Here is a 26,590-nt window from a genome sequence, read left to right as displayed (position 1 = left end):
AGGGGCTGTGGCAGAGTGAGGACTCAGTTCACTGCTCCCACTGCCCCTTTGAAGATCTAAGGTTCCCTCCTTCTCCTCCTCCTGCTGCCCCACTTAAGGATTTTATGTGCAAAGAGAGGGGGAAAAAAAAGAAGAAAGGAAAGGAAGAAAAAAAAATAAAAAGGAAAAGATTTGATGAACATCAGGAAAGGAATAAATTGGATCAGATTACTGTTCTGATGAGGGCTGGTTTTTTTTCATGAATAGGCCCCAAAGATAGAAAGGCGTTCAGCAATCACCAGGATTCAGCCCTCATATTCATTGCACGTTAGACCGGGAAAAATAGGTCGCTGATTGCATTATTAATCACATCCAGCATTGCGCTGCATCTGCATTTCAGCAGGCGGCTGCAGCCTCAGAGTGGGGGGCTGAGCACCAACCCTGCCCCCCTGGGGCTGTCCTGGGCTGGACACAGCGGGCACGGGGGTGGCAATGCTCCCCTCTGATGCCACGGATGGCACCGGGCACGGGAGGTGCTGCCCCAGCGGGGAGCCACCGTCAGGGACACCCGTGGTGGCCGGGCTGCTGCAGGCTGGCAAGTGTGGCATTCATGTCCCTGATGGAGGGAGGGGACCGGCCTTCCTGTCCCCAGCGAGGTGTCCTCCCAGTCCCAAATCACTGAGCACAAGGCACGTGCCTGGTGCATCAGGCCCTGGCACCTCTGTGCACCGTGAGCTGCTGGAATCCTGCTCACAAGGATTCACTGGCTTTTAGATGTATTGACAACAAAGGTGCAGAAATTCCTCAGGTGACCTGCAGTGCTGGTGGCCATGGAAAAAGCCTAAAGAAATGTTAAACCCTTTGACATTCTCCTTCCCAAGGCCATGGAAAAGCCTAAAGAAACGTTAAACCCTTTGATATTCTCCTTCCCAAGGCACCACCGGCATGGGTGCACACGGGGCTCTCATGGTGACTCCCTGTTTGAGGCACACCATGTTATCTCTGTATCACCTGGGGCGTGGGTTGGGGTGGCTCCCTGCGCTGGAGAGGAGCTGGTTTGGGTTCCAGTGGTGCCACTCACCCCCAAAGATGGGTGGCCTTGGGCTGTCATTGCTGCTGTCATTGCCATGTCCACCCAGCATGGATCCGGCCAGCCCTGTGAGCCAGAGAGAGAAGGGCTACACTCCCACCAGGACTTCCCAACCAAGGGCCCCCACCACAAAAAGAGTCTACAAGAGGAGCCCTCTGGCCTGCCTTTGCACCACCCTGGTGTGAATTTGAGCGGGGACACTCAGGGCTCAGCATCCCCCCACGGGCTGGGTGGGGTGGTCGGGGTGCTGCATCCCGAGGGTGGCACACAGAGCGTGGGCAGGATGCAGGGATACAGCGACATCACTGCAGGATCCGGCCACAGGCACCCGCAGCTGATGACTCAGAGGCAGCAGGTGATCACTCAGTGCTGCAGAGACTGCAAGGGAGGAGAAGGAGGAGGAGGAGGAGGAGGAGGAGGAGGAGGAGGAAGAGACGTACCAGGTATTTGAAAACTGCAAGCGCAGTGCCAGAACCGCAGCCAGAGCCACAGTCCCCTCCCGCAGGCAGGAGGGGAGCCCCAGGGAGGGCGGGGGTCTGGGGACAGCAGGGCTCCGGGGCTGGCCACAGCCGGGCTGTCCCTGCTCCCCAGCCCCGTTTCCTGCAGTGGCAGCAGGAACGCAGGGAATGCTTGGCTGACGTCAATGCTGACATTCACGGGCCCTGCCAAGCTCCGCGCCCGCCATGGCTGCTCCGACAGCTGACATGGGGGCGGCCGCGGGGAACGGGGGCCCGGAGGTGCCTGGGGGCTGTGGCACGATGGCCCCTTCTCTCTGCCCTCAAGGATCAGCACAGCTCCGTGCTGGGTGCTGTGAGAGCCCAGGGAGACACTGCCCCACAGACCACCCCCGCAGGTTTGGCTCTGTGAAGAAATCCCTCTGGTGCTGCCCAGCGCAGGGAAATGGCAAATCCTGGCAGTAGCCAGAGTGCAGGGAATGGGGTTGGGTGGCCACAGTGCTGCAGAATCACAACTGGACCAACCCCACCCAAAAACCAGTGGGACCTGGCTCCAGTTTGGTTTTAACTGGGCCAGTGTGGAATTCCACACTCCTCCTCTGCGCTGTCGGCTGGGCCCCTACTGCAAAAAGGCCCAGAAGGGGTGAGGAGTCAGGCTCAGGAGCAAGGCTGCCTTTGCCCTGGGATGGATGGCATCTACCCTGCCAAGCCTGGGACCACTGCCAAGCCCAGTGCCAAGAGCAGCAGCTGCTTCCCAGCAGTACCCAGGGCCGTCACTGGTTTTTGGGCTGTGCCTACACCAGCAGTGGCCCAACATCCTCAGCCTGCAGATGGCAGAGGCAGATGTGGGGATGGAGATATTGTTAGTGCATTTTACAGCTGAGGAGCTGAGCCATGAGGCCTGAGCCTCATTAGCACTGAGGCTCTCACAGTGGAAAAGGCCCTTAATGAGCTTCTTTTCCTTGCAGTAAAGTTCCTTTATAGGGCCCAGGCACGAGGAGGAACTGGGTGTTAATTGATCACCCGAGGAAGGCGGAGAATTGGCTGCAGCATCAGGAGCTAAACCCAGAGCTACCCAAATCCTGGTCTTTGGGGGTCACCTCCCTGCTCTGCAGCTCTCCCTGGAATCCTGGGTAGATGGAGACTGCTTGGTCACTGGGGGGACTCCACTGAAACCCCCTGAAACCAGCACCTCCAACAAAGGCACTGGCCTGGAGCTCCACATGCCAACCCCTCCCACTGCCAAGAGCAGCAAAATCTTCCCGAGTGCTTCCCTACGGACCAGCAGGACTCAACACCAAAGCAAAATCCCATGGGAGGTGTGGGGAAACCGAGGGCAGGAGTGTCACATGGAGCCAGGGGCACTGGCTGAAAGGCTCCTTACTCACCCACGGGGCTTGGGCAGGCTCCGTTCGTGTTGTTCAGGTCTCCCCCAAGCATCGCCCCTGGAAAGCAAGAGGAGAGATGGGATCACCATCACTGCAGGAACAGGGCGAGCATCCCTGCTTTTGGGGGGCCAGGAAGGCAGGGAGCACAGTGGAGGAAGGTAGAGGAAAAAAAGCAGGGCTGCCTTCCTAGGGAGAAAGTCCTGGGCAAAAGGAGCAGCATTCCTGGTGATCAGGTTGGGAAACGTTATCCAGGCAGATCCGTTTCCTTTGGGAAGGAGCCAGGTGCACAGGAGCCTGTTCCAAAGGAGGCAGCTTGGAAAACACTGCAGCTATTTTATTCCAAACCCCCCTTTGGAGGACACGGGGCTGGTGCTGCTGGGGGAGAGAGAGCCCCAGCAGCATGACAGGAAACAAAATCCCCCCTGTAATGTTCACACCTAATGGAAACCATCCCACACTGCCAGGACGCCACAGCGATCCCGACTCCATGGTCCCAACACTTGCAGCAAAGCGCTGACTCTCCCCGCCAGACTGGGAAAAACTGGACCTTTTTATTCCCAAAAACCAGAACGTTTTGCCTCTCCTGGAAGAAGACTTGATCTTTCTTCTGCCTTGTTATGAAGTTATTTCTGAAAGCCACCTATTCCCCAGCCGGGGCTGCCTGACCACGCCGCGGGCGGCGACTGCAGCCAAGAGCCGGCGCGGAGGCTCCGGAGCTGCGACCGCAGTCAACTCGGAGCCCTGGGCTGGCCACCAAGGGGCTTTCGGTGCCAAACCCCACCTCTAACCACTGCCCAGCCCTTCTCTACCCAGATGGGGAAACCTGAGACACGAATCTTTATCCTCCAGCCCGTGGCTCGCAGCTTTGGGCTCGCAGCGAGCCCCTGAAAGCTGGAGGAGGGTGGGAGGGCTGAGCTGTTGCCGTGCAGGGAAGCACAGTTGCTCCCCATATGGGAGCAGGGTTGGTCCCAAAAATTGTATGGCTTGAGAAAGGGTGAAGTGACCCACTAGTTGTGGCAAGCATGACACTGCAGCACCCCCCCTCAAGGGATGGGGATGCAAAGCCAGAGGTCCCCGTGTCCCCAAAGTCCCAGAGAAGGGACTCCAGCAGGGTTTTGTGGCTGTGCCCTGCTGTGGGACCCCATTTGCACCCCAGGCTCTGGTGCCTATGGTGCCAAAGAGGGCTCACCTCCTTGGGTGAGTGATGCCAACCCCACGCCAGCCCCGTACACCCCCCCTTGGCTGCTCTTCTCCCACACCATCCCCGAGCCAGCAGCACCAGGCACTGTCAGGGTTCCCACCCAGCACTCGCTGTGCATTTGCTTTGGAAACAACACAACCAGCTCTGGTGCAATGCTAAAAAAAATTTAGGGGGAAAAAAAAAAAAAGGAGATTTTCTAACATGCAAGGCCCTGGCTCCTATAAACAGGATTTCTTCCGTGTCCCAGGCAGCCAGTGAATGAGACACAGATGGCCGGACTTGGAACACCTCTGCGCTCGCAACCGCAAAACGATCCCCCTCAAACGAGCAGGGAGTGAGCTGGAAACAGCGAGCCCCCAGAGGGGTCTGCTTTACCAGGAACCTCTTCTGCTCTCAGCTGAGGGGCCTCAGAGAGGGCAGGAGATCCCTGCAGCTGCAGCAATGGCTGCCTGTGCCCGAGGAGGGCTCTGCCACCCTGCCTGCAGTGAAATGCTGCTCCCTGGGAGCAGTCCTAGAGCAGAATGAACCCTCTCCTGCAGCTCTGGGGCCTCATCCTGACACCTGAGTACTCTAAGCACCTTGGAGACAGTGGTGAGAGCAGTGAGCAAGCAAGCTGTTTCTGAACCACAGTTCCTGCTGCATCCCAGCCAGGCCATTCCTCCTGCTCACCCTGACCCACCACACAACCTGTTTCTGGAAGCACCTCCCAGCCTTCTCTCTAAATCCATCCCCTTTGCAAAGCTCCCTGGAGCTCTCAAAGCCCCAGGGGCCAAAGCTGAGGACCCAAATGTCCAGGTGGTCACTGGCACCAGTTCTGCCATTTGCAGCCCAGGTGACTTTTACGGACCGTCTGTGACATCCAAATTAGCAGAAATATTATTTATTATCATAAAAGAGAGCCGGGCTGTGGTCACACGTGGTCCCTGTCCCCCCCTGCCACTGCAGGGGATGTGGGTGACAGCTCCTCTCCCCCAGCCTGTCCTGTGCCAGCCATTGCTGGTCCCTGCTGGAAATGACTGCTCCTCAGATCTGTCAGCAGAGCCACATGAGCAATCGCCCACAGCCAACTGCAACCAGCACGGCCCGACTCAGAACAGCCCTTTTTAGGCAGCCAGACCCATGTCACCAGAGTGCCACCAGCAAGTGGGATGCCAGCACCACCCCCAAGCCTGGGAACGGTGCCAGGTGACTCATCTTGCACTGCCCAACCCAACACAGATCCCTGCAGGATCCAGCAGGGATCCAGCTCTCAGAGAGATCTAGGTAAGGTGGGGAGGTTGCTCTCAGTTTGGGGCCAAGGCACAAACAGGGCATCAATGGCTGGCAGGAGGGCAGGAGCACACACCAAGGGGCAGCAATTCTTCCAGGATGCTTCTGCCACCCACAGGTGGTGGAATGTGAACTCCTGGACAGGGGATGGAAGCAGCAGGGGTGTCCCCTCCCTCAGGGATGCCCCATGCTGGGTGCTGCAAGCCCAGGCAGGCAGGACGAGGAGGCGAGGGTGCCAAGGGGCACAGCGTGGCTCACCTGCACTGGCTGGCCGCTGTGGCAGCCCTGGGGACACCGTGTTCCTCTGCAAGGCCGGCTGCTGTGGGGACAGGAGCCGGGGGTCTGTCAGCGACGAGGTGACGAGGGACTGGGTCACCAGCGAGCTGCCCGGGTTGCTGAACTGCAGCGTGTTCTGGTTGGTCACCGGCACCGTCACGGGCATGGCGAAGTTCGGAGCGGGCACTGTGGACTGAACACAGAGCAGGGGGTAAAGGGGAGCCCAGTTCCTGCAGCACAGCACAGCTGCTGACCAAGGGGGGGACAGTCAGGCTCCTCAAACCTGCAGTGCTGTGCTCAAACCTACACTGGCACCTGGCAGGGGATGCACCTGAGCCCAGTTCCCCACCAGGGAATGCCAGGAACAGTTCCTGCAGCACAGCACAGCTGCTGACCAAGGGGGCACAGTCAGGCTCCTCAAACCTGCACTGCTGACCTGCAGTGCTGTGCTCAAACCCACACTGGCACCGGGCAGGGGATGCACCCAAGCCCAGTTCCCCACCAGGGAACACCAGGAAGAGCAGCAGGCCATCCTCTTGGATACACCTGAGCTCTGCAAACAGCTGTTCTGGCCTCTTTTTCAGGCTTTGTTTATTTACCTCCTGTGTTTTCAGGGCAGGCATGAGCATGAAGGTGGGCACAAGCCTGGTGGTCTGCCCCCACCAGCACCAAGAGCAGCCAACCTTGGCACTACCCTTCACCCCAAGCAGGATTCTATGAGGCCATTCCTCAGCCAGCAGGAAGCCAGCAGTGGACCCCCATTCTGGGCTGGCACTGCAGCTGGTGGCTGAGCACCTGGGAAAGACTCACTTTGCTCCACAGAGCCCCTGGGTGACTCTGGGATCCCTCCTGTCTCCTCTGGGAGTTGTTGGGAAGGATGAGCTGACCCCAGGGATGCAGGAGCATCACTAAAGCCCTATCCTTGGCTGCAGGTTGAGGAGCAGCTTCACCTACCAGCGTCCCGTGGGAGCCAGACCCGCTGCGATTATCCCAGCCGTTTGTCTTATGTCACTGATTTGCTCTTCGTTAACAGGAGCTGGCACCTGCTTAGAGGCTTTAGCACGGGCTTTGCTTAAGTCCCACTTTAATTCGCTCCGGGATGCAGAGGGAGAGTAGCCTGGCACTGAATGGGACCATCATGGGGCCAGAGGTGGAACCCCACAGGCTGCACCAGCAAGGGAAGAGGGAGCTGAGGTCTCCCCACTGCAGCTGGTGCATGTCCCTGCTGCCTTGCAGCCCCTTCTCCTCCAAAAATCTGCTCCTGTATAGGTCCTGCTCCTTAGGTGAGAGAGGGATGGCAGGAAGGAGTAGGACAGTGCTCACCCACGCCTCCCTGCCAGGAACTCTCCCCACCTGCCTGCCAAGGGCATCCTGTCCTTCAGAGATATCCCGCGGCCGCAGCCCAGCCGCGAGGACAGCGGCTCTGAGCCTGCGCCGTGGCACCGCTCCTGGGGCTCAGCAACTCCTACACCACCAGGGAGAGCTGGAACACGGAGCCCTCCCTCTGCTCAGCCCGGGAGCTCATCCTGCACGGCAGCAGAATCAGAGGAGGAGGAGGAGGAGGAGGAGGAAGGTTTCTTGGGCGTTGCACGAACACCGGAGCAGCGTTGTGTAATAAATCACTGCCAACGCGTCCGTGTGCGCGCAGCGCTCCCAGGGAGGGAGAGGAAGAGCTGAAGCTCCTTCACACCACGGCTGAGCAACGCCGTGGTAGAGCTGTGAGCTGATACACCAGCCCAAGAGCTGAGGTTTGCCTTAATGCAGCTGCAGCCCACTGCACCTGCAGGCAGGTGTCAGGCTGACACTGCCCCGGCACACCCAGGACACCCAGCCCTGGAGAGGGCACAATGGCGGTTTGCACACCGGTCCAAAGTCTGGGGGAGAAGATGCACACATCAGCCAAAATCCACGATTTCTGCTCTTGTTAGAAGTGAGGGCAAACCCCAGAGGCAGAAGCCCCACCGAGGTCCTTCGTTAGCAGACACAGCTGTCGTTAAGCTGCCCCGGCCACCCCGCTGGGTTAGTTCTGGTCACACACAAAACCAACCCAGCGTTAAAATGGAAAAGCGTCTTCTTCAACCACACACTCCACCTGCACTGCTCGGCCCCTTGCTGCCAGGGAGGTTTAGTGGGGGAGCCAGATGCTATGCCCTGATGAGGAGCCACCCGGCACTTGAATGCCACCTGCTGAAAGGACTTCTGGGCACAGATTGTCCCTTTGGATTGGCATGTCTGGATGATGGGAATCTACTCAGGACCCTCCCTTCACAGCAGACATTCTGAGGCTGAGCAGCCCCTGCTCACGAGGGTGTTCTGCACTAAGCACAAAGCTCAGGTGGCTTTTCAGCCTGTTTTCCACCACTGACAGGGCTTGTGCCAGGTGCTGTGGGAGTGCAAGTCCTGCTGGGGCTCTACTCCCACCCCACACACCGTGGTAGGGTGGGAACCTGCACCCCTCCTAGAGAAACCAGGGAGGCTGAGGTAGATCCATGTCCTGACAGAGCTAATCCTGCCCTGAGCGCCTCTCCTGGGGCTGAGCTCATTGTCACAGCAGAGCTGCAAGAGATCAGCACCTGCACTCCATCATCACATCCTCCACCACCTCAGCCCTGCCAGGTCTCAGGGCAGCCTCCCCACCCCTGCCACCCTGAGATCTAGGGGATCAAAATGCAGATTTTGGGATCCCTGTGAGACTCATGGAGCAACACAGCGCTGAGTCAGCAAAACAAAACCTGGGGATTTCACAAGGCCCAGTTCTCAACAAAAGCCAGAATTTTAACTTGTGGGGGCTTGCAAAGCACAGAAGGGCAGATTATTTTGGGTGGGGCTGTGTGTGTCATTTTTGCTGTGCTGCATCCACCCCTGGACAGGAGCCTCCCCCCTGCTCCTGCAGCATTAATTACTGCTGCAGCAACTCGGGGCTAATCCCCCAAAGAGCCCTTGCCTGCATCAATAGTCTCTGCTCCCTTGAACTAACAACTAATTTGAAATGTGTCCCCCTCCTCCTCCTGTCTCCTGACACAAATCCCTTTCAGCACTGTCCTGATGCCACCCCAGTGCCAGTGACAGCTCCGGGATCACAGGCTAAAACCTCGCTGGATTTCTGCCACAGCCACCAGCTGCCCTGAGGGCTCGGTGGATTTGGGGGGAATTAATGTGGAATAGCCCAAACCAGGCTGAGATTTGCAAGGATGTGAGAGGTCGGCACCCGCCACCAGCTCACATGAACACTGGGATCTTAACCCAGAGAAAAATCTGGGGTTTTTGAGGAAAAGAGGGCAAAAAAGGAGACCCTAATTGCAGCAGAGGAGAGGAGACAAACAATACCATCCTGCACTGCCTGCCCAGAGCCAAGGAGGGTCAGGAATGCCAGAGCTAGTAGGAATGATTTTCCCAAGGATGGGCACTCAAGAGCCAGGTGCATTCAGGGCTGCAAGGGCTGTTGGCATCGGCTCCCAAGGCACGGCACGGCTCCAAAGCAAAGCCATGCAAAATCCACCCCCCCATCACCTGGAGGCACCGGGGAGGGGACCAGGGGGCTGCAGGCCACCAGCTACTCACTGCGAGCCGGTAACTCTGCATCATTTTATCAAACTCCTCATCAATCTTTTTATATTTCTCTTCCGTCTGCGGGGTCAGCGCAAACACTTCATCCCCTTCCGGGCTCTCGCACTCCCTGTGCTTCTTGTTCAGCGCCTGTTACGTGTGGGGGGACACGGGGGTGTCGGGGAGGGAGCGGGGACGAGGTCGAGGGGAAGTCGAACAGAAGAGAAACAAAACAGAAAAGAACATATAATGAAGGATTTCCAGCCACGGGCAGGTACTTACACCATATCTCTTGAACAGGATATCCAGATCCTCGCTGCCTTTACGGTATTTATCCTCCATCAAGGGGCTCTGGTCTATGGAGTCGTCGCCGTCGGGCTCTGGGCTGTCACAGCCGTTAAAACCTTTCTTTCTTAACGTCTGAAAACACAACCGGAACAGTCTGAGAGCGGGGAGTGCAGATGGGGAACACGGGAAGGAACCCCCAGAACATCCCCTGGCCTGCATGGAGCAGGACCTGCCCCTGTACAAACCAACAGCATCACCCCAAGATGTCGCTGACCTCAATGGGGTTAAAAAAGCCCCTGGGTTTTGATGCCAGGGTGTCTCTAACTTAGGAATGACAGCACGGGGAGCAACAGAGAGAAACTGCCTTGTTGTCAAAGGTTCTGTTTATACCAGGGCTGAATTTGGCCCTGCATGAACTCAGGTCTCCCCAAGAACATCCCCTGGCCTGCATGGAGCAGGACCTGCCCCTGTACAAATCAACAGCATCACCCCAAAGACGTCTCTGAGCTCAGTGGGGTTAAAATGTCAGGATACAACCCCTGGGGTTTGATGCCAGGGTGTCTCCAATTTAGGAATTAAGAGCATGGAGAGCAACAGAGAGAAACTGCCTTGTTTTCAAAGGTTCTCTTTATACCAGGACTGAATTTGGCCCTGCATGAACTCAGGCATCTTCATCACTTTCAGGTGCCACAACATCACGAAGGGGGAAAAAAACCTTCATGCTCTTTGCTGTCCTGCAAAAAACAGGGAAAACTTGCTTACAAACAGCCAAATAGGAAAATAAACCCCAAAATTATAGGCAAATTGTCAAATTTGTCAGAATTTCCTGACAAAACCAGACAAGTGGCATTTGCCAAGTGCAAAGGTGCCACAGAAAGAGCATCACACGACAGGGCATGTGGCACAGTGACAGCTGCGAGCCCTGCTGGGGGTGACACAGGGGGTGACGGTGACAACACTGGGCAGCAAACCCCACTGGCTTTGGACTCACAAACAGGAAAGGTCCTGGGCACTGCTACATCGAGGTAATGAGGTGAGACAAGCACTCCTCAGCAGGAGGAGCCCGGTGACCACAGGGCACAGCAGCACCCCAAAGTTCCCCTCTCATATTCAGCAGCCCATTGAGATCCACTTTGAATCCCTCTATTGAGGGAATAGGGATTGAGGGAAATATCCCCTGTTGAGGGAAAAATCCTTATTTTCAACATACCAAAAGCAATTAAGGCATTATGATGGAACCAGCACTTGCCAACTCTTTTTTTTTTTTTTCAGGAGTCAAAGATACAGAATTTCCTGGAAGTCTTGATCCCTTTTCATGCCAAATTCAGCAGGGGAAAAAAAAAAAAAAAGTCTTGACAATTCTCTGTCTTCCTAAACAGCAACAAACATCTCCATTCTGAGGCCAAAGCATGTTTGGGAGTGGCTCTTCAACTACCTGGGAGCTCCAGGAAACACAGGGCCTCTGTGGGAAATAAAACCCTGGAGTGAATAAAACCCAGGATGGCTCCAGCTGGGTTGGGAACACTGCTGGCAGGATTTGCTCTGCACCACAGGCTGGGCTCGGTGCATCCTTTTGCCAGGTAGCCACGGCCAAGCAATGGGCACCACACCCACCCAGCCTGTTCTCCATCCAGCTGAAGCTTTTCACAATGTTTTCCATTCAAATTGCTCCTTCCTGGGCCTTCCCAGGCGCCACTTTCACCCTCCTTACTGGATTCACTTGCAGAGGGGAAATGTCCTTGTTCACATACACTCACTCCTCACTATGGTGGCATCTGATGCCCTGTCTGGTGTCACCAGTAATCCCTGATACTGATTAATTATTAACTAATTATCTAATCATAATAATTACAAATAATTCTTGTACCTAACATCAATATTATACCTAATAATACCTAGTAATCCCTGGTATCACAAATTTCTGTACTGACTGTCTACAGAGCAAGTCACTGCCATGACCAGGAGATTCCCAGGCCTTCTTCTGCAGTTTCCTGAAGACTTTTCCCTATTATTTTTCTATTTTTGTACGTGTCCTTGTTTGTTCTCAGAATGGCCCAAAAGAGGAAGAGGTGCTGCTAGTGGGGAAGGAACAGCTTTGCCTTTTTTTTTTTTTTTTTTGAAACTGCTTTTTGTGGATTTTTTTTTTCCCAAACCTTTTGTTTCGCCGACGCAGCCGAAAGACGGAAAGTTGAGCTTTTCTCTAAAAAAAGTAAGTTTTTTCCTTTTTCTCTTTCAGAGGCAAAATGGAAAAAAGTTGTTCCATGAGCAGTGGAGCAATGAAGCTGGGTTTCCTTCAGGCACTGCAAAGACTCTCTGGTGTCTAACACGGGGCTGTGCCCACCCTAACACGATTCCCTTTGCAGGGATGGGAGCTGGACCTCTCATCTCTGCCCTCCCATCCCTGGGAGGATGGGAAAAAAAATCAAAATCAAATCAAAATCAAAAAAATTCCTGAAAACTCCTCTCCTCCAGCAACAGCTGTTGGCAGGTTCAGAAGCTGTGGGGACAGATGAGCCACTGCTATCCCTCAGGACCCTCAAAGGAGGGAACCTCACAATGGGATTTTTCAGAAGATTTCAGCCAAGCAACAACATCCACCAGGGAGGTTTTTAGGCAGCTCCCAGAGCCCTCAGCTTTGCCCATATTTGAAACCAAGCACAGGGACAAGCCAGGGGCTGCCACCACCAGCCCCAGCATTTTGCCATTTCTAAGTCTACAGAAAATCATCCCTGGGGGTTTCCCTCAACAAGTGTGTCAAGGAAAGCAGTGGAAAGGGGTGGATGTGGCTCTGCTCACCCATACCCTGAAACAGCTCACAGCATCACCCCTTCATCTTTCCCCAGGTTTCTTTTGTGGGCCTAACACATCTGATGTCCCAGCTTTGCCTTGGTCTCTTTGCTCTCCCCAGCCACCAACGTTGTAAAATCAGTCACAGCTTCATTGTCTGTGAGAGCCACAGTTCCTTGCAGGGTGGGTCCCCAGCAGCTGAGCTGTGAGGGGTAGCCGTGGTGTCACCATCCCTGCTCCTGCAGGAAACCCACCAGCAGCCCCAGGAAGTGTCAAGCCAGTTCTGCACGGAGAAAAAAAACATCCTTCCTGGATGGGATTGTAAACCTGTGAGCGGGGACAGTGACCCTGAGCTGGGATTGTGACCTTGGGGCCGGGACTGTGACCCATAACACTGTGAGGAGCTGCAGGGAAGGTGTCCTGGGTTGACTACAGGATGCTTTTATCCCCAATTGTCTGTTCTGTTTATGCTGAATAATAAGTTTTGCACCTTTAAGACTTGTCCAGGGAGTGCAGGGGGAGGAAGAAGCCGCAGTTTGTTTTCAGACACTGCACTCACTCCTCCACATTCCTGCTCCTGGACTGTGCTGTCTGCAGATGGACAGACAGCGGGACAGAGCTCTCCTTTGCTTTTAGTTAGTTTTTAGCTAGCTGAGGTAGAGACGCTCCCTGGACTGTGGTTTTTCTTTGTCTTGGACCTGTTCAAACCTGCTCTGGCCTGAAGCCAGCAGAGCAGCAGCAGCTCCACCTGTGGCCCCTGGCCGGGCCTGGGCCGCGGCGTTTCCAGCACCGAGGGACTGATCAGAGACTGAGTGAGCCCAGCTGCAGCCCACGGAGGGACTTTCTGAGTTTGTCACCTCTTTTGGAGCAGCAAGAGGTTTTATTGTTTAATATTGTTTAGGGTTTATTGTTTAATAAACAGGTTTTTTTCCACTGTTCTCCAAGGAGGTATTTTCTCCCGAACCGGTTGGGGAGAGGCGCCAATTGAATCTGCTTTTCTAGAGGAGCCCCTCTGGGTGTTCTCTCCCAAATCTGCCCTGAGCCAGGACAGAGGGGATGGGGACAAGTTCCAGGGCTGAGCACGGGGCTGATCTGCAGCACAGTGGGACGGGAAGCACCGGCGGCGGGGAGTGACCGGGCCGGGGTGGCAGCAGGACACGAGCCAAGGCAGCGTGGCTTGCAGCAATCTGCTGCTCAACGAGAGCTTGGGGACAACAAAATGCCATTTCCAGCCATACAGGCGTTGACTGCTGGTTCTTTCGCGTTTTTTTTTACCAAAAAAAATGTGCATCCCATATTTTTAGCTTTTTGTCGAGATGATGTAAAAGGAAAACAATTCTGTTGGAGCGGGAATCAAACCCAAGGATTCCTGTTTTCGGGATCTCTGCAAGGCCTTTTAGAAAAGAACTTTCCTTCTTGTTCCTCCTCTTTCTTTTTGCCAGGGAAAAAACCAGAAGATGCAGAGAGGTTTTCAGGAAACCTTTCTGTCACTGGGCTGCAGCCAGCAGAACACAACAGTTTTTCATATGGTAGAGATGTAAAAGCAATTCCTTTACAGCAGAAAATTTTCAGAGAGAACCAGGGTGAGAATTTCCCATCGCAAAGCCCACCTCTGTCATCACCTGCCCCTCTCCCCCCTGCCATGCTCAGGCCCCCCCATTCTACCAGGACCCAGTGCACATCCTGCTTTTCCAGGCAATATTCTCACTTCCATGACTGCAGCTCACATGGGAGCAGATTTCCAACCTGGAGAGGGTAAGAGAGCAGCAGGAAATGCAGAACATGTGAGAGGAAACAATGCTCGACCAGGATGCGGTTGACTTCCCTTAGAGGAGGGAGACTCAACCACTCTGGGCTTTGGGGAAGTCTGGATGAGGATAAGGATGAGAATGAGGATGAAGACATTGACACTGGCAGCTGCCCCTGCATTTCACCACCTCCCCAGCATCCTGCAAAATGTCTGATTTAACACATCCCGGGGGGAATGACAACCCCAGGAAAGCGAATCCGGGGAAAATCAGCCCCTCCAGAACACTCAGCCAAGGCAAGGGCAGAAACAGCTGTGTGCCTTTAAGTGGCTGTGGAGCATCCTGGTGCCCGGCGAGCTCTGCTCTGTCCAAGTCCCTCATCAGGAGCTGGCACGTCAGCCAGGCTGGGAGGAAACAAGAAGCGACAGCGGGGACCAAAGCCGGCGTGATCCCCGGCCGGGCGGGCACGTGGCACCCAGCGTGCCTGTCTGGGGGCTCAGCTGGCCCCCTCCTGATTAAGGAAACCCCCCTCTTTGCATTAGAGAGATTTTCTCAGACTTAAAAGCCTGCAATAACCAGGACTTTGCCGGGCACGGAGAAGCCGTGGGGGTTGTGTGGCTGAATCCCGCTCCTGACAGCCACTGCTGAGCACTGGCACAGCTGAAACACGGGGGGGGCCCACAGGGAATGGTCCCCAAAAGGCAGCTGGGGTGTGGAACCCCTCCTGAGCTAGGGCTGGGTATGCTCAGCATGGAGCAGCTCTGCCTCTCGCTAGATATCCAGGGGGTAAACCCCTCAAGGACATTCCTGTGCAGCATGGGATGGGGTGCTCCAGTCTCAGCCTCAGATGCACCTCCCAAGGGCCAAAAACCAGGAGATCTCATGTTTACTGTCGTTTTAAAATGTAATTTGGACAGAGTAACTCACGCTGCCTTGAGCTGTGGTACCAGTGCTGCTGGCCCCAGGAGCCCCCAGGCTGGCAGTGCTCGGCTTAGCCCTCCAGAGCCACTGCTCGCTCTCCTTCCACCAGAAAAACAAAATCAAGAAGCTCCTGCCTCAATTCCTCCAGGTCCTGGCTGCTCCTCATCCTTCCTGAGATGCTGCCAGAGCCACTCAGGGCCGAATCCCTCAGCAGGAAAGGCAGGCAGACATCACAGGGAAGGTGGGTTGATGCAGCAGCCCCTTGAAATCCACTTAAAATCACATTTGGTGGCAAATTCCCAGCCTGGGTTTTCAGTCTCTAAACGCTCAATGTGGGGAAGCTTCCAGAATGAGAAGATACTTTTTCTGAGTCAAGTTCAACTGGGAGCCACCAAGAAACAGGAGACAAATTGCATTTGTGTGCAGTGGGGACACAGCTGGGCTATTGGAACCTGACCTGGGCGAGGGGAAACAGAAATCAGCACCAAGAGCAGGAAAGGTTCCTGGGGGCATGGATTCAGAAAACACTAAAAATCTTCGAGCAGCCCCAACCCTGCTCCCAGACAAGACAAGGATGAAGAAGGATGCTTGAGCAGCCTCCAAACCTGTCTGCACCCCAGCAGGTTTTGCTCCCTGACAGCTCTGCCAGCAAGCCATGCCGAGCCCGGCGTGTTTGGGCTCTTTTTCTTGCCATGCACCAATATCCTTCCGCTCCCGATGTTCCTCTCCTCGGCTTTGGATGCAGATCCAGCTTTTCATGTGGTGCAAACACAGTGTTTCTTTGGGTGCCAAGGACTGTGTGTAACTTGTCGGCTTGGGAGTGTTTGCATCTTGGACCATAAGGGAACAGAGAACGCTGCCCAAAATGTTTATGGTATTTTTAGGCCAAGACAAATCTGTTCGATGCTGCGAGCGCGGGCTGAGCATCCCGGAGAGGCTGAGACATGGAACTGCCAGCATCTGCACAGCAAAGGGGCATGACCTGCCTCAAACTGGCCAAAAAGGACATTTTGGAATCATTTTCAAAGCCCCTACACAACTGTGCTGTGGCAGGAGTCTCCAAAGCCCAGCAAAGGAAGGCAGATGCTGCGAGATGCTTGGCTCAGCCACGGGGTGAACATCTCAAGTCCAAATCTCTCAAAAAGACACATTTTACAGAGCATAAAAAAGAAAAAGAAAGGAAGATTTTGGGGGGTAGAGGCAGGCTGGGCTTTTTCCCTTCTTCTTCATGAAATCAAAGCGTGAGCACCCTGGCCAAGGGGCACCAAAGGAATTCAAAGGCAAAAGCAGAAGCCCAATTCCTCCAGCAGTGCAGACCGTGCTGCTCCACTCTGCCACCAGTGGCTCTGAGGGCATTAAGTGATGCCCATAATGCCACTAATTACAAAGTCAAGCCCTTCATTTGCCTGTCTGTCCAGGTTTAATGGCAGCTGCCCCCTTGCTGAGGACCCTGCAGCTCCATCTGCACAGCCACTGCTGAGGGAGAGGATGTGACCCATGACACTGCTGGCACTGTCCTGACAGCCAAATGTGCCCCGTGCTCCAGCTCAGCAATGCTCTGCCAGCACCAGGGACAAGGACAAAGCTGTGCACAGGGCCAGCGTGGGGGCACCACCAGCAGAAGGCAGCTGAGCATCTCCTGCAATGCCAGCAGCCTTGAAGTGAGCACAGGTTGGGCATGGTGCCAGGGGCAGTGCTGGGGATGGGTCAGACTGAGTATGGTCAGGCCATCCCTGGTGACCCACAAAACACAGCCAGACAAGCCTTGAGCAAACCCACCAGCCCATGAGCTTGGCCATGCTTTGAGCAGGCCCTGGACCATCCCACCTGGTCCATCCCACCTGAATTCCCCTGCAATTTAGCCACTGGTGCCCTCCCACAACCCCGCTGTGCCTGTCTGAGTATCAGGTGGGGGCAATGTCACCAGCTGTACCAGGTACTTCAGAACATTGTCACCAGCTGCACCAGGCACTCCAGCAGCAGCCCCAGGAGCTGCCTCCAAGTCCACCTCGTGGTTTGCCTGGATTCCACAGCGTGGTCCACAGAACAAACCTGCACCTCAAGTTTCAGGTCACCGCACAACTGGAGACGGCTTCAACGCGACCACCCAGAACAGAGTATTTTCATGGGCTGAACCAAAACCATATAAAATCCACCTGAGTGTGGGAGATGTGCTTGCCCCGTCCCCTCCCTGCATGCAGTGTGGAACCAGACTCAGCCCTGGCTCCACCCTGGTGGCACAGCCGGGGAGCGGCCGGGCGGCCTCACCTCGATGATGTCCGCGTTGGTCCGGCTCTCGTGGGGCTCGTTGTACTCGGTGTACTTGAGCAGCACCTTGTCCATGTCGGTGCTGGCATACTGGAACAGCTTGTTGGAGTGGTTGAAGATGATGAGGGCGATCTCACAGTCGCACAGGACGCTCAGCTCGTAGGCTTTCTTCATCAAGCCGAACTTGCGCTTGGTGAAGGTCACCTGAAAGCAAGGACAGCACGGTGAGAAGCTGTGTCCATGCTGCCACAGGCCCAAGAGCTCCCAGAGAAAAATGGAATGACCACAGGAGGAAGAGCAAAAGGAAGGGGAATGCAGAAGGAATATTCTGTCTCAGTTTCCCCAACTGGACCCAACCCCAAGCTCTCCTCTCTCGCCTCTCTTCCAAACGGTTCATATTGCTGCCTATTTTGGGATCCTCCAAAGGCAGACACTTCACAAGCACAAAGATGATTATCAGCGTTGGAAATCACATATTGCCAAATCAAGAGAAAATAAATTTCAGCAAAATCCCCAGCAGAGCTGCCATCTGTCCGGGGGCTGCGGGTTTTTAAGTGGAATATTCAAGCGATGGAGATCTTGTCCTCGCTTGCTGCAGCTGCACTGCGAGTGCCCAACCCTGGGGGCCACAGAGCTGGGGCTCAGCACCCCAAAACCACCCAGGGGTGCCCACCCCACCTCTGACCCACTCTCCTGCTCACCAGCCCCCACTTATCCCACTAGCCTGTGCTTCCCCAAGGGCACCACGAACCCCCCTGTGCCAGGGGCCCACCCAGCTGCCACTTTCACCTTGCTGTCCTCCTTTTGTGTGACCTCACTGGGGTGTTTTCCTTCCTTGCCTGCCCAACTGGGGTCCCCTGCCTCCTCAACCCGCCCTGCCTTGAGCTGTAACCAGAGCAGGAGTGATCCTGGAGGGCTGGGGCCAGGACTGGGGCTGGGTGCTGGCTCCAACAGCAGCTCCAGCTGCCGGGCAGACGTTGGGCTGCGACTCCCAGCCCACGCTCAGCTCTCAGCACCACACTCCTAACAGGACCCAGCTGCTGGAGAAGGAGCTGGTTTGGGGCTCCCTGGCTCGGCTGCAGTGCAGACAGCTGCTGAGGGTCCCCACCCCCAGAACACACAGCACACTGATGGGGAAGGCACGACGCCTGGCCGATGCCCTCTGAGCAAATCAAAAGCAGAAGTAGAAAATAAGATGCAGGAGGTCAGAGCTTTGTGCTAAGCATTGCTCTGGGGGCAAAGCAGCCTCCAGGGGAAGGGCTGGAGACGAGCTGAGATGCCCTTGGGTGCCAAGACCTGCCCCCTCTCCACATGGGAAGGCTCCACTCCACTCTGGGCCTCCTCCACAGCATCTATTTTGCAACTGAACACTTTAATTCACAGAGCTGAGGGAGGAGAGTGAATGAGGCTGCTGCCTTTGCTCAGCCTGTCAGTGGCATCACAGCCACAGTCCGTGGAGCAACCAGCAGCACCCAGAATGCACCCTCAGGGTCTGCACCCCTCGAGACAAAACCATGTCCCCACATGCGGCAGGAGGGCAGAGCAGGGGCAGCTCTGGGCACACTTGGCAAGGGAAGCTGCTACCCCTCCCCACCATCTCCCAGAGATAATTAGGCAGTAATGAGATTCAGCTCTAATCGTCTCAGCCCCTGGGAAGTGCAGGGCTGGTCCCTGTGCTGCCGTGGCCGCCACGTGCGCTGCTCTGGCCGCTCACATTGCCAGCACTGCCCAGCCCAGGGCACTCTGCTGCAAACCAAATCACCTGAGGGCCAGCTCCCGTGTCACCAACAGCTCCCCCTCCCCTCATTCTGGACTTCTCAGCCACCCAAAACCTCTGCTGGTGGGCAGCGCCCAACACCGGGAGCTGGCAGTGCCACAGCCCAGCCGTGGCCGCACTGACTCCAGGTGGGACCCAGCTGTGCTTCTGCTCCTGCAGCTGTGGCAGGACAGGCTCTAAGACCAAAACCTGTCTCCCTGTCCCCTTCCCCAGCAGGACCTGTCTCTGCCCCCTTCCCCAGCAGGACCTGTCTCCCTGTCCCCTTCCCCAGCAGGACCTGTCTTGCTGTCCCTGCTGGAGTGTTCTCCAGGCTCTGACCGACCCTCCAAGGAGCTTGAGGAGCCCCCAGGAGGAAAACATGTGGTCTCCACCTGAACAAACAGCCCAGGGCTGCTCCTGCAGCCAGCAGTGCCAGGGACACTCGGCCAAACCCCACCTTGCTGGGCACCAAGAAGGGCTCAGCCACCAAGGCTGGGGGCAGTGGGGTGAGGCAGAGACGTGGGGTCCAAACAGTGGGGCAGCTCTTGGCCTTGAAGAGCAGTGACAAGCATGGTTTGGGTTCTGCCCTTGAGCAGTGAAGAGCGTGGGGTCATCTTCTCCAAATCAACCAGGAACCTGGGCAGAGCCCAGCAGAACACAAACCACCAAATGATCCCTCTAGAGATGAAGGGATATTTCCTCTGCAGACAGAGCATCCCTCTCTATTGGCACCCCTGCATCTTGCAGAGAAAAGCAAAGATTTGCCATTTAGCTACCACATCACTCAAAAGCATCACCTAACAGGGCTTTGTGCATCCACTCATGACCTGGGACAGAAACCTCCAACCTTCCCTGACGCTGTGCATGAGCCTCATCTAGAAGAATTAACCTTGTAAGTCTAAGAGGGTAATCAAATCTCATGCTTCAGGGCATAAGCCGATCACCAAAGGGGTCAGGAAGGAATTACTGCCCCACACTAGCAGGGGATTTTTTGCCTTTCCCCTGATGTAAACCATATTGGCAGTTGCCAGAGTCAGCAGCCTGGCCCTGAAGGACTGATGGCCTGATCTGTTGTGGCAAATCCTCTCCAGTAATTCCTCTAATGACATTAGTGACTCTTACTTGCTCTCCTCCTCTGGTTTTGGCTGCTGCTGTAATTCACAGAATCACACACTGGTTTGGGTTGGAAGGGATCTAAAAGCTCATCTTGTCCCACCCCCTGCCATGGCAGGGACACCTTCCACTATCCCAGGTTACTCCAAGCCCTGCCCAGCCTGACCTTGGACACCTCCAGTGATGTGGCAGCCACAGCTTCTCTGGGCACCCTGTGCCAGGGTCTCCCCACCCTCACAGGGAAGAATTTCCTCCTGACATCCAATCTAAATCTCCCTCTTTTCAGTTTAAAACCATTCCCCCTTTGTCCTATCACTCCAGGTCTTTGTCCAAAGTTCCTCTCCAGCTTTCCAGAGCCCCTTTAGATCTCCGTGGAGCCTTCTCCAGGCTGAACACCCCCAGCCAGGCTCCAGAGCAGAGGTGCTCCAGCCCTGAGAGCATCTCCGTGGCCTCCTCTGAACCCATTCCAGCAGCTCCAGGTCCTGCTGGTGCCTCATGTGGGCTCGTGGTCTGTGCCCCCACGGGAGCCAAAACCTGGGAGATGAGCAGGGTCAGGTGATGCTGCAGGCTCAGTGGGAGATGCAGGGGAAGAGCAAAGGCAGCAAAGGCTCTGGAGGAGCCCCTGCTCAGCCTCAGCTCCCCCTGAAGCTGTGATGCTCAGCAGCCCCAAGCCCCTGCTCAGGATGAACTTGGCAGCCCCAGTGCAAACAAAGGTGTCAAAAGCAGCTCTGCCTCCACCTCCTTGCACCACCACTGGTGAATCCCTCATTCTGCAGGGCATCCCTGCACTATTCCCACTCCTCTCCACCCCAGCATGCCAAGGAGCCACCCGGGCATGCCAAGGACAGTGCCCAGCCCAGCTGGGGCAGCCAGCCCCACATTGCAGCAGCTCAGGAGAGCTGACCATGCCCCCTGCCCCCAGCCAGAGCAGGGGGAGGGCTGAGGATGCTCCCAGACTGGGTTTAAGCCAGACTAGCTGGCAGCCTGCAGCCACAGCAGGCAGGCAGGCATCAGCTCCTCATCCCTGATCCACAGCAACAGCAGGAGAGGGAGGGAAGGAGAGGGAGAAGCCAGAGGTGGCTCTGGGGGAACCTCACTGCAGCCTTGCAGCACTTCAAGGGGCTTAACAAACAGACAGAGGCACTTTTTACGTGGGTAGACAGTGGTGGGACAAGAGGCATAGTTTTAAACTGAAAAGGGGGAGATTTAGATGGGATATTAGAAGGAATTTTTTCCTGTGAGGGGGGAGAGGCCCTGGCACAGGTTGCCCATCCCTGGAAGTGTCCAAGGCCAGGCTGGACAGGGCTTGGAGCAACCTGGGATAGTGGAAGGTGTCCCTGCCCATGGCAGGGGCGTGGGACAAGATGGACTTTTTAAGATCCCTTCCAACCCAATCCATTCCATGATTCTATGAGACAAAGCAATATGGGACACTTCTGACTCTGGGGAGAGCTGGCATTGCACATGCACAGCATGGAGCAGGAGAGTGGAGCAAAAGGCTTCTCCCCCTCTTTACAGCTCCTACCACAGTGGATAGAGCAGACCCCACTGCCTGGAGCAGTCCTTTTTCATTAAATGTCCCATCTTCCTGGCATGTCCTTTTTTCCCAAAGAAAGGCAGCAGTGAAAATTGATTGCAAAGCTGTGCTGGTGGCCAATTAAACAGCTGCTGCTTTGCTGACACCCAATTTGATCAGGCTGCTTTCTGGGAAGCAAAGCAAGATGTGCTGCACTGGGGCAGAGAGCGACGCTCCCGTGCTGGGTTTTGGAAGAACCAGCCCAGCCAGGGAAAACCAGTGTCCCCCACCCCGGGGAACTGGATTTTGGGGACACCTGATATCAGAGATGCATTAAAGCCATGACACCCAGCCACACAAAGCAACTCCTGCTGCCAAATCCCACCCAAGGCTGTGAGACCTCAGCAAGGGTCTTTATCTCCAGGCAGGGCTGAAGAGCAGCTCATCCCTCAGAAACAGTCCCATCACTCAGCTGCTGCCTCTGCACAGAAGTGCCTCTTTCCTTCCCCCAAGGTCTATCCAGGCATCCCCCTCCAGCATGACCAATTATTTTCCATTTGTCTGAACTTCCAGCAAGGCTCCAGTCACCGCAGATCCCTCAGTGCCCTCTGCACCACTGCCCCATAAAATACACTCCAGATCCTTCAATAACCCCCCTAAGGCCTTGTTTCCTCCTCATGATGGATATAAACAACCTCAGGAGCAACTGGGACATCAGCAGAAACTGTTTGATGCCCACCCCAGCCCCCACCACCAAGTGAAGCTATAATGAGGAAAACCTGCCATTTCCTATTGTTTTGCTGTGGAACAACAAAGTGGTTCATCCAGTTCTGCTTTTTGACACTCTTTAAGGATTAGGATTATATTCACATGCTTTTTTACTGGTTTTTCTGGAGTGCAAGTGGCAGGGAAGAAGTGTGGCAGGTCATGCTGGGGTGCAGCAGTGGCTGGACTAAAGGCAGAGCTTGGATCTGCTGAGCCAAACTCCAGGAGCACAAAAAGCAAAGGGACCTGCCTGGAAGTCTTGTGGTAATGGGAAATACATCGACAGAGTCATCCCAGAGCAAACCTGGGCTGGCAAAGTGCTGCTGCTCCACCACTTCAGTTTAAGGAACATGGAAATTTGGGGAAAATCTGCTGGTTTTTGTTTTTCCTCTGAGATACATGAATGCATTCCTACACACATGCACATGCGTGTCTCGGGCTTGGCTTCAAGAGAGCCCAAGGAAAAAAGCCCTGGAGTCATTTAAGTCTACAATTGAGGGGGGGAAAAAAAGGGAATAATTTGAGTTGTTTGCGTTCAGCAAAATGGATACTTGTTGTGGCTGTTTTTTATTGGAAAAACCACATGGAAAAATGTCAACTGAAATATATTTTCTGCAAGACAAAAATAAATTTGAAAAAAGGGGGAACTAACTAAGTGGAGAAGATACTTTCTTCTGGAAAAGCACTTAGATGGAAACGGCTCAAGGAGCTCCAAGGCGAGGAGCAACGCCTGGATGGGGGCAGAGCAACGTTTGCCTGCTCCTGGATCCGCCTGGATCCGGCCTAAGCCTCTGCTTATTTTATGGATTGGCAAAAACACAGCTCTGGTGGCCCAAAGTGGGATGGAAATGGGTCATTTTGAAACCCCCAAGGGAAGAAGGGTGAGGTGAGGGAGCCGGGACAGACAGACTGACCTGCCGGTTGCGCTCGTCCGTGATCCGCTGGATCTGGATCTTTTTTCTCCCCATCTTCTCGGGAAATCCTCGCCACACCCGGCACCACTTCGGCTCAGGGGAGGGGAGCACTAACCCCACTTTAGAATGCTTTCATTAAAGAGCGCGGGGGGCTTTTTTCTCGGCCGGAAAACAAACCCAAAAAAAGCCAAAACAAAAAAAAAAAAAAGAGTCGTGCGGCTCCGTGCTCAGTTCATGGTACCGTCACGCGTGGCCAGATCCAGCGGGGCTGAGATGTCAGAAACCTGCACAGTGAGAGAGACAGGAGTGAGACTCTGTTTCCAAACCCATCCAGGACCCAGCACCCCCCTGTCATCCTTCTAGTGCCAGCCAGATCCCACCCCCCAGCCAGGGTGGGCTCTGCTTCTTTCGCCCACCCAGCTCTGGGCCAGGAGAGCTGCAGAGGGATTTCTGCAAACTGGTCTCAAAGAAGGCCAGGGATGGAGGCCAGGAACACCCAGGACACACGATGCTGGGTGAGGAGGAGGAGATGGCAGCAGCGAGCCCGTGAATCACTGCTCCTCCATGACACTCCAGACATTTTTTTTTTTTTCTCTTAATAAAGTCATAAGCAGTCGAGTGGCTGGTGATTAGCTCGGGCAATTTAAATCCGTCTCCAGTTTCTGCACTGATCTCCAATTTGGAATTTTAAAATGTCTTTATTTGATTACTTGAAAGGAACCTTATAGCCAGGCACAGAAACCTAATTCTTCTGGGAAGGAGGGCTCTGAAGGCAGCTGAGACAGCCTGGCCCTCCACGGGGCTCAGCCACAGCCGGACACCGGGTGTTTCCATGGATCTAGGAGTTATCTTGTGCCCAAAGCTCTCCCCAAAGGGATGAGCTCTGCAGGTCTCAGGGGCTCCTTCTGCAGCCTCCCCATGGTAACCTGCATCCCCCAGCACCAGAGGCTGCACCCAGATGTCCCAGGGCACCTCCTGGCACAGCCCCCAGCCCATCTCACCCCGTTTCCAGCGTGTGCTGCACTGCAGCGAGGGGACAAAGAGGGAACTTCAGCCAGTTCATTTTCCACAGGTATGGCTTTCTCCCTGCTCTCTCTGTGAGCAGCTGGGTAACAGCAGTGATAACATTGCATTTAAGGCAAGGTGCCCTGTGCCAAGACCTAGGCAAAGGGAAAAGCCAGTCCCAAAATAGCTTCCTATCTGCCTCAACTTGGCAGTCCCCAGCCCTCGATCTTGTCACAAAAAGCATTAAAAAACCCAAAAGCTTTTTCTCCCAAACCTATATCCCAAATTCAAAGCAGCCACAGCCAACCTGACCAAGGTCCTCCAGCTCCTCTCCCACCCCAGAGCACACCCAGACCCTGCTGAAGACCATGGCCCCATCCTTCACCTCCTCATCAGACCATGCTCCAACAAACAAGCCCGAATGGTCTCACTCCCACACTTGTTTCTGGGGTTCACTGAGTCATGTGAGTCACTTAATCTTCTTCTCTGCCTTTTTTTGGGGTAAAGTTATTCATCGTGCATCATGTTCTGTGGTTCAGTGCAAGTCGGAGGAGCCCCGAGGAGAACAGGGAGTCTTTTCCCCATCCTGACATCCACAATTTGCTCTCCAGGGAGGATGAGGAATGGGGAGGCCAGGAAGATTACCAGAGAGACAAAGGGCAGCAAAACCTCGGTTTTTCATCCATAAATCCCATCAGTAAGACTCTTTGCAAGGACAGTTCACACAGGATGGCATTTAACACTTGAGACATTATTTACCAAAACAGGTGCATGTTTCCATCCCAGCAGCAAACAGGAGCAACCATCCAGCTGTGAGGAGCACTGTCACCATGGGGAACACTGAGCCGGTGCCAGAGGCATATCCTTTGGCTGCTGCTCCCCATCCCACCATGGGAAGCCCCAAAAATAGAGGTTCCAGAGCATCAGCAGTTCTAGAGCATCACCAGTTTCAGAGCATCACTGCCCCAGCTCACACCATGTGAGTATCCCTCGAAGGGCAGTGATACAGGAAGAGCCAAAAGGAAAACGAGGATTTTTATTTCATCCACCTGGAGTGTCCTCTTGATATTTCCCTCACTGTGATACAGGAAGAGCCAAAAGGAAAACGAGGATTTTTATTTCATCCACCTGGAGTGTCCTCTTGGTATTTCCCTCACTGTGAGCCCACCCAGGAGAGAACCCAGAGCCCAAAGGCTCGGAACCAAGGCGAGGATTTTGCACACACAAAGAAACTTTGGAAGAGCAGGAACTTTTTGTCGGGTTTGCTTTGCTGCTTTTCCCCACAGAGTTGCCACTTCTCTAAACTGACTGAAAAATATTCACCTTCAGCATCTTCAAAACCACCAGCAGCAGCACAAAGTAGCAACAGCTCCTCAACCAGACACAGGGCAAGATGCTAATTCTTTCCGTGTGCTGCAGCTCTTGGACAGAGAAACCCTCTGAAAGACAGCGGATTTACTGTCCAAACCAGAGAGGAACTCTCCAGAAGCAACAATAAACACTGGAGAACAACGGGCAGTAAATTTAAACTGAGTGAAAGGAAACATATTTTAACACAATTTTGTTGTGGGACTTGTTCACAGGATGCTATGGCAGCCAAAAGCTGCACAGTGCTCGAAGAGATGGGATGTTTGTAGGGATGAGGAAAAAACCCCAGGGCTGCTCATGCCTGCCCTCAGCTCCACACCAGCTGGTGTTTCTTGCATGGGAGCAGTGGGATTCAAACCACATTCCTCTCCCCAGGCCACAAACACACCCCAAGTGTTTCAAACCAAATCCCCTTTTTCAACCACCAAACCAGGTTCCTCCTGCTGCTCTGAATCCTGACTCTGCATCCTCAGCACCTTGGCTGGATGGGGGACCATGGTACCCAGCCTCAAGGTTTGCTCATGCTGCTGGATAAAGTTTTCCACAGGAAAAAAGATGACTTAACAGGTTTTTGCTTTCATCATGGGGAGAAAAGGAGCTGCCATGTGATGCTCTTGACCCCTCTGCCCTGCATGAGAAGGAAAACACCCCATGGGGAGGGCAGCCCTTGGATGGGGTGAAGAGGAGGGATGGAGAAGACCACAGCAAGTTTGCTGTCCTCCAAATGCACCTGACAGAGAGGATTTCAAACCTCTCCCTTTTCTCTTCATGGAATTGGGGTTTGGGGGTGAGTTTATTTGTTTTTAGGTTGGGTTTTTTCCCCACTGTATTTTTAAACCCAGGTATTTTCACGTTTCCTGCCCAGGTGGCTCTTTCAGAAAGTCCAACCACTGGTTTGAGTTTCTGAACAGCAGCTGGAAGAGCAAGAAACCTGGAG

General features: G+C 54.7%; 1 protein-coding gene across 13 annotated transcripts in view; it reads right to left on the bottom strand.

Moving 5' to 3' along the window:
- Positions 1-26,590, bottom strand: part of MEF2D (myocyte enhancer factor 2D) — a 78,728-nt gene that overhangs the window by 13,261 nt on the left and 38,877 nt on the right. For 8 of the 13 annotated variants that reach the window (XM_041464940.1, XM_041464949.1, XM_041464947.1 and 5 more), the window contains 6 exons: positions 23,281-23,564; positions 17,217-17,420; positions 9,487-9,624; positions 5,641-5,851; positions 2,913-2,969; positions 1,061-1,135 (listed from right to left, as the gene is read on the bottom strand). In XM_041464940.1, the coding sequence (XP_041320874.1) occupies positions 1,061-1,135; positions 2,913-2,969; positions 5,641-5,851; positions 9,487-9,624; positions 17,217-17,420; positions 23,281-23,334 (739 nt within the window). In that variant the 5' untranslated portion in view covers positions 23,335-23,564. Of the gene's footprint in view, positions 1-1,060; positions 1,136-2,912; positions 2,970-5,640; positions 5,852-9,219; positions 9,355-9,486; positions 9,625-17,216; positions 17,421-23,280; positions 23,565-26,590 lie in introns of all 13 variants that reach the window. The other 5 variants (XM_041464948.1, XM_041464954.1, XM_041464950.1 and 2 more) reach the window with 3 other exon arrangements.

This window comes from Pyrgilauda ruficollis, unplaced genomic scaffold, assembly GCF_017590135.1.
Source record: "Pyrgilauda ruficollis isolate IOZ18807 unplaced genomic scaffold, ASM1759013v1 scaffold185, whole genome shotgun sequence".
Taxonomy (NCBI): domain Eukaryota; kingdom Metazoa; phylum Chordata; class Aves; order Passeriformes; family Passeridae; genus Pyrgilauda; species Pyrgilauda ruficollis.
This window is presented reverse-complemented; position numbering and strand designations above follow the sequence as displayed.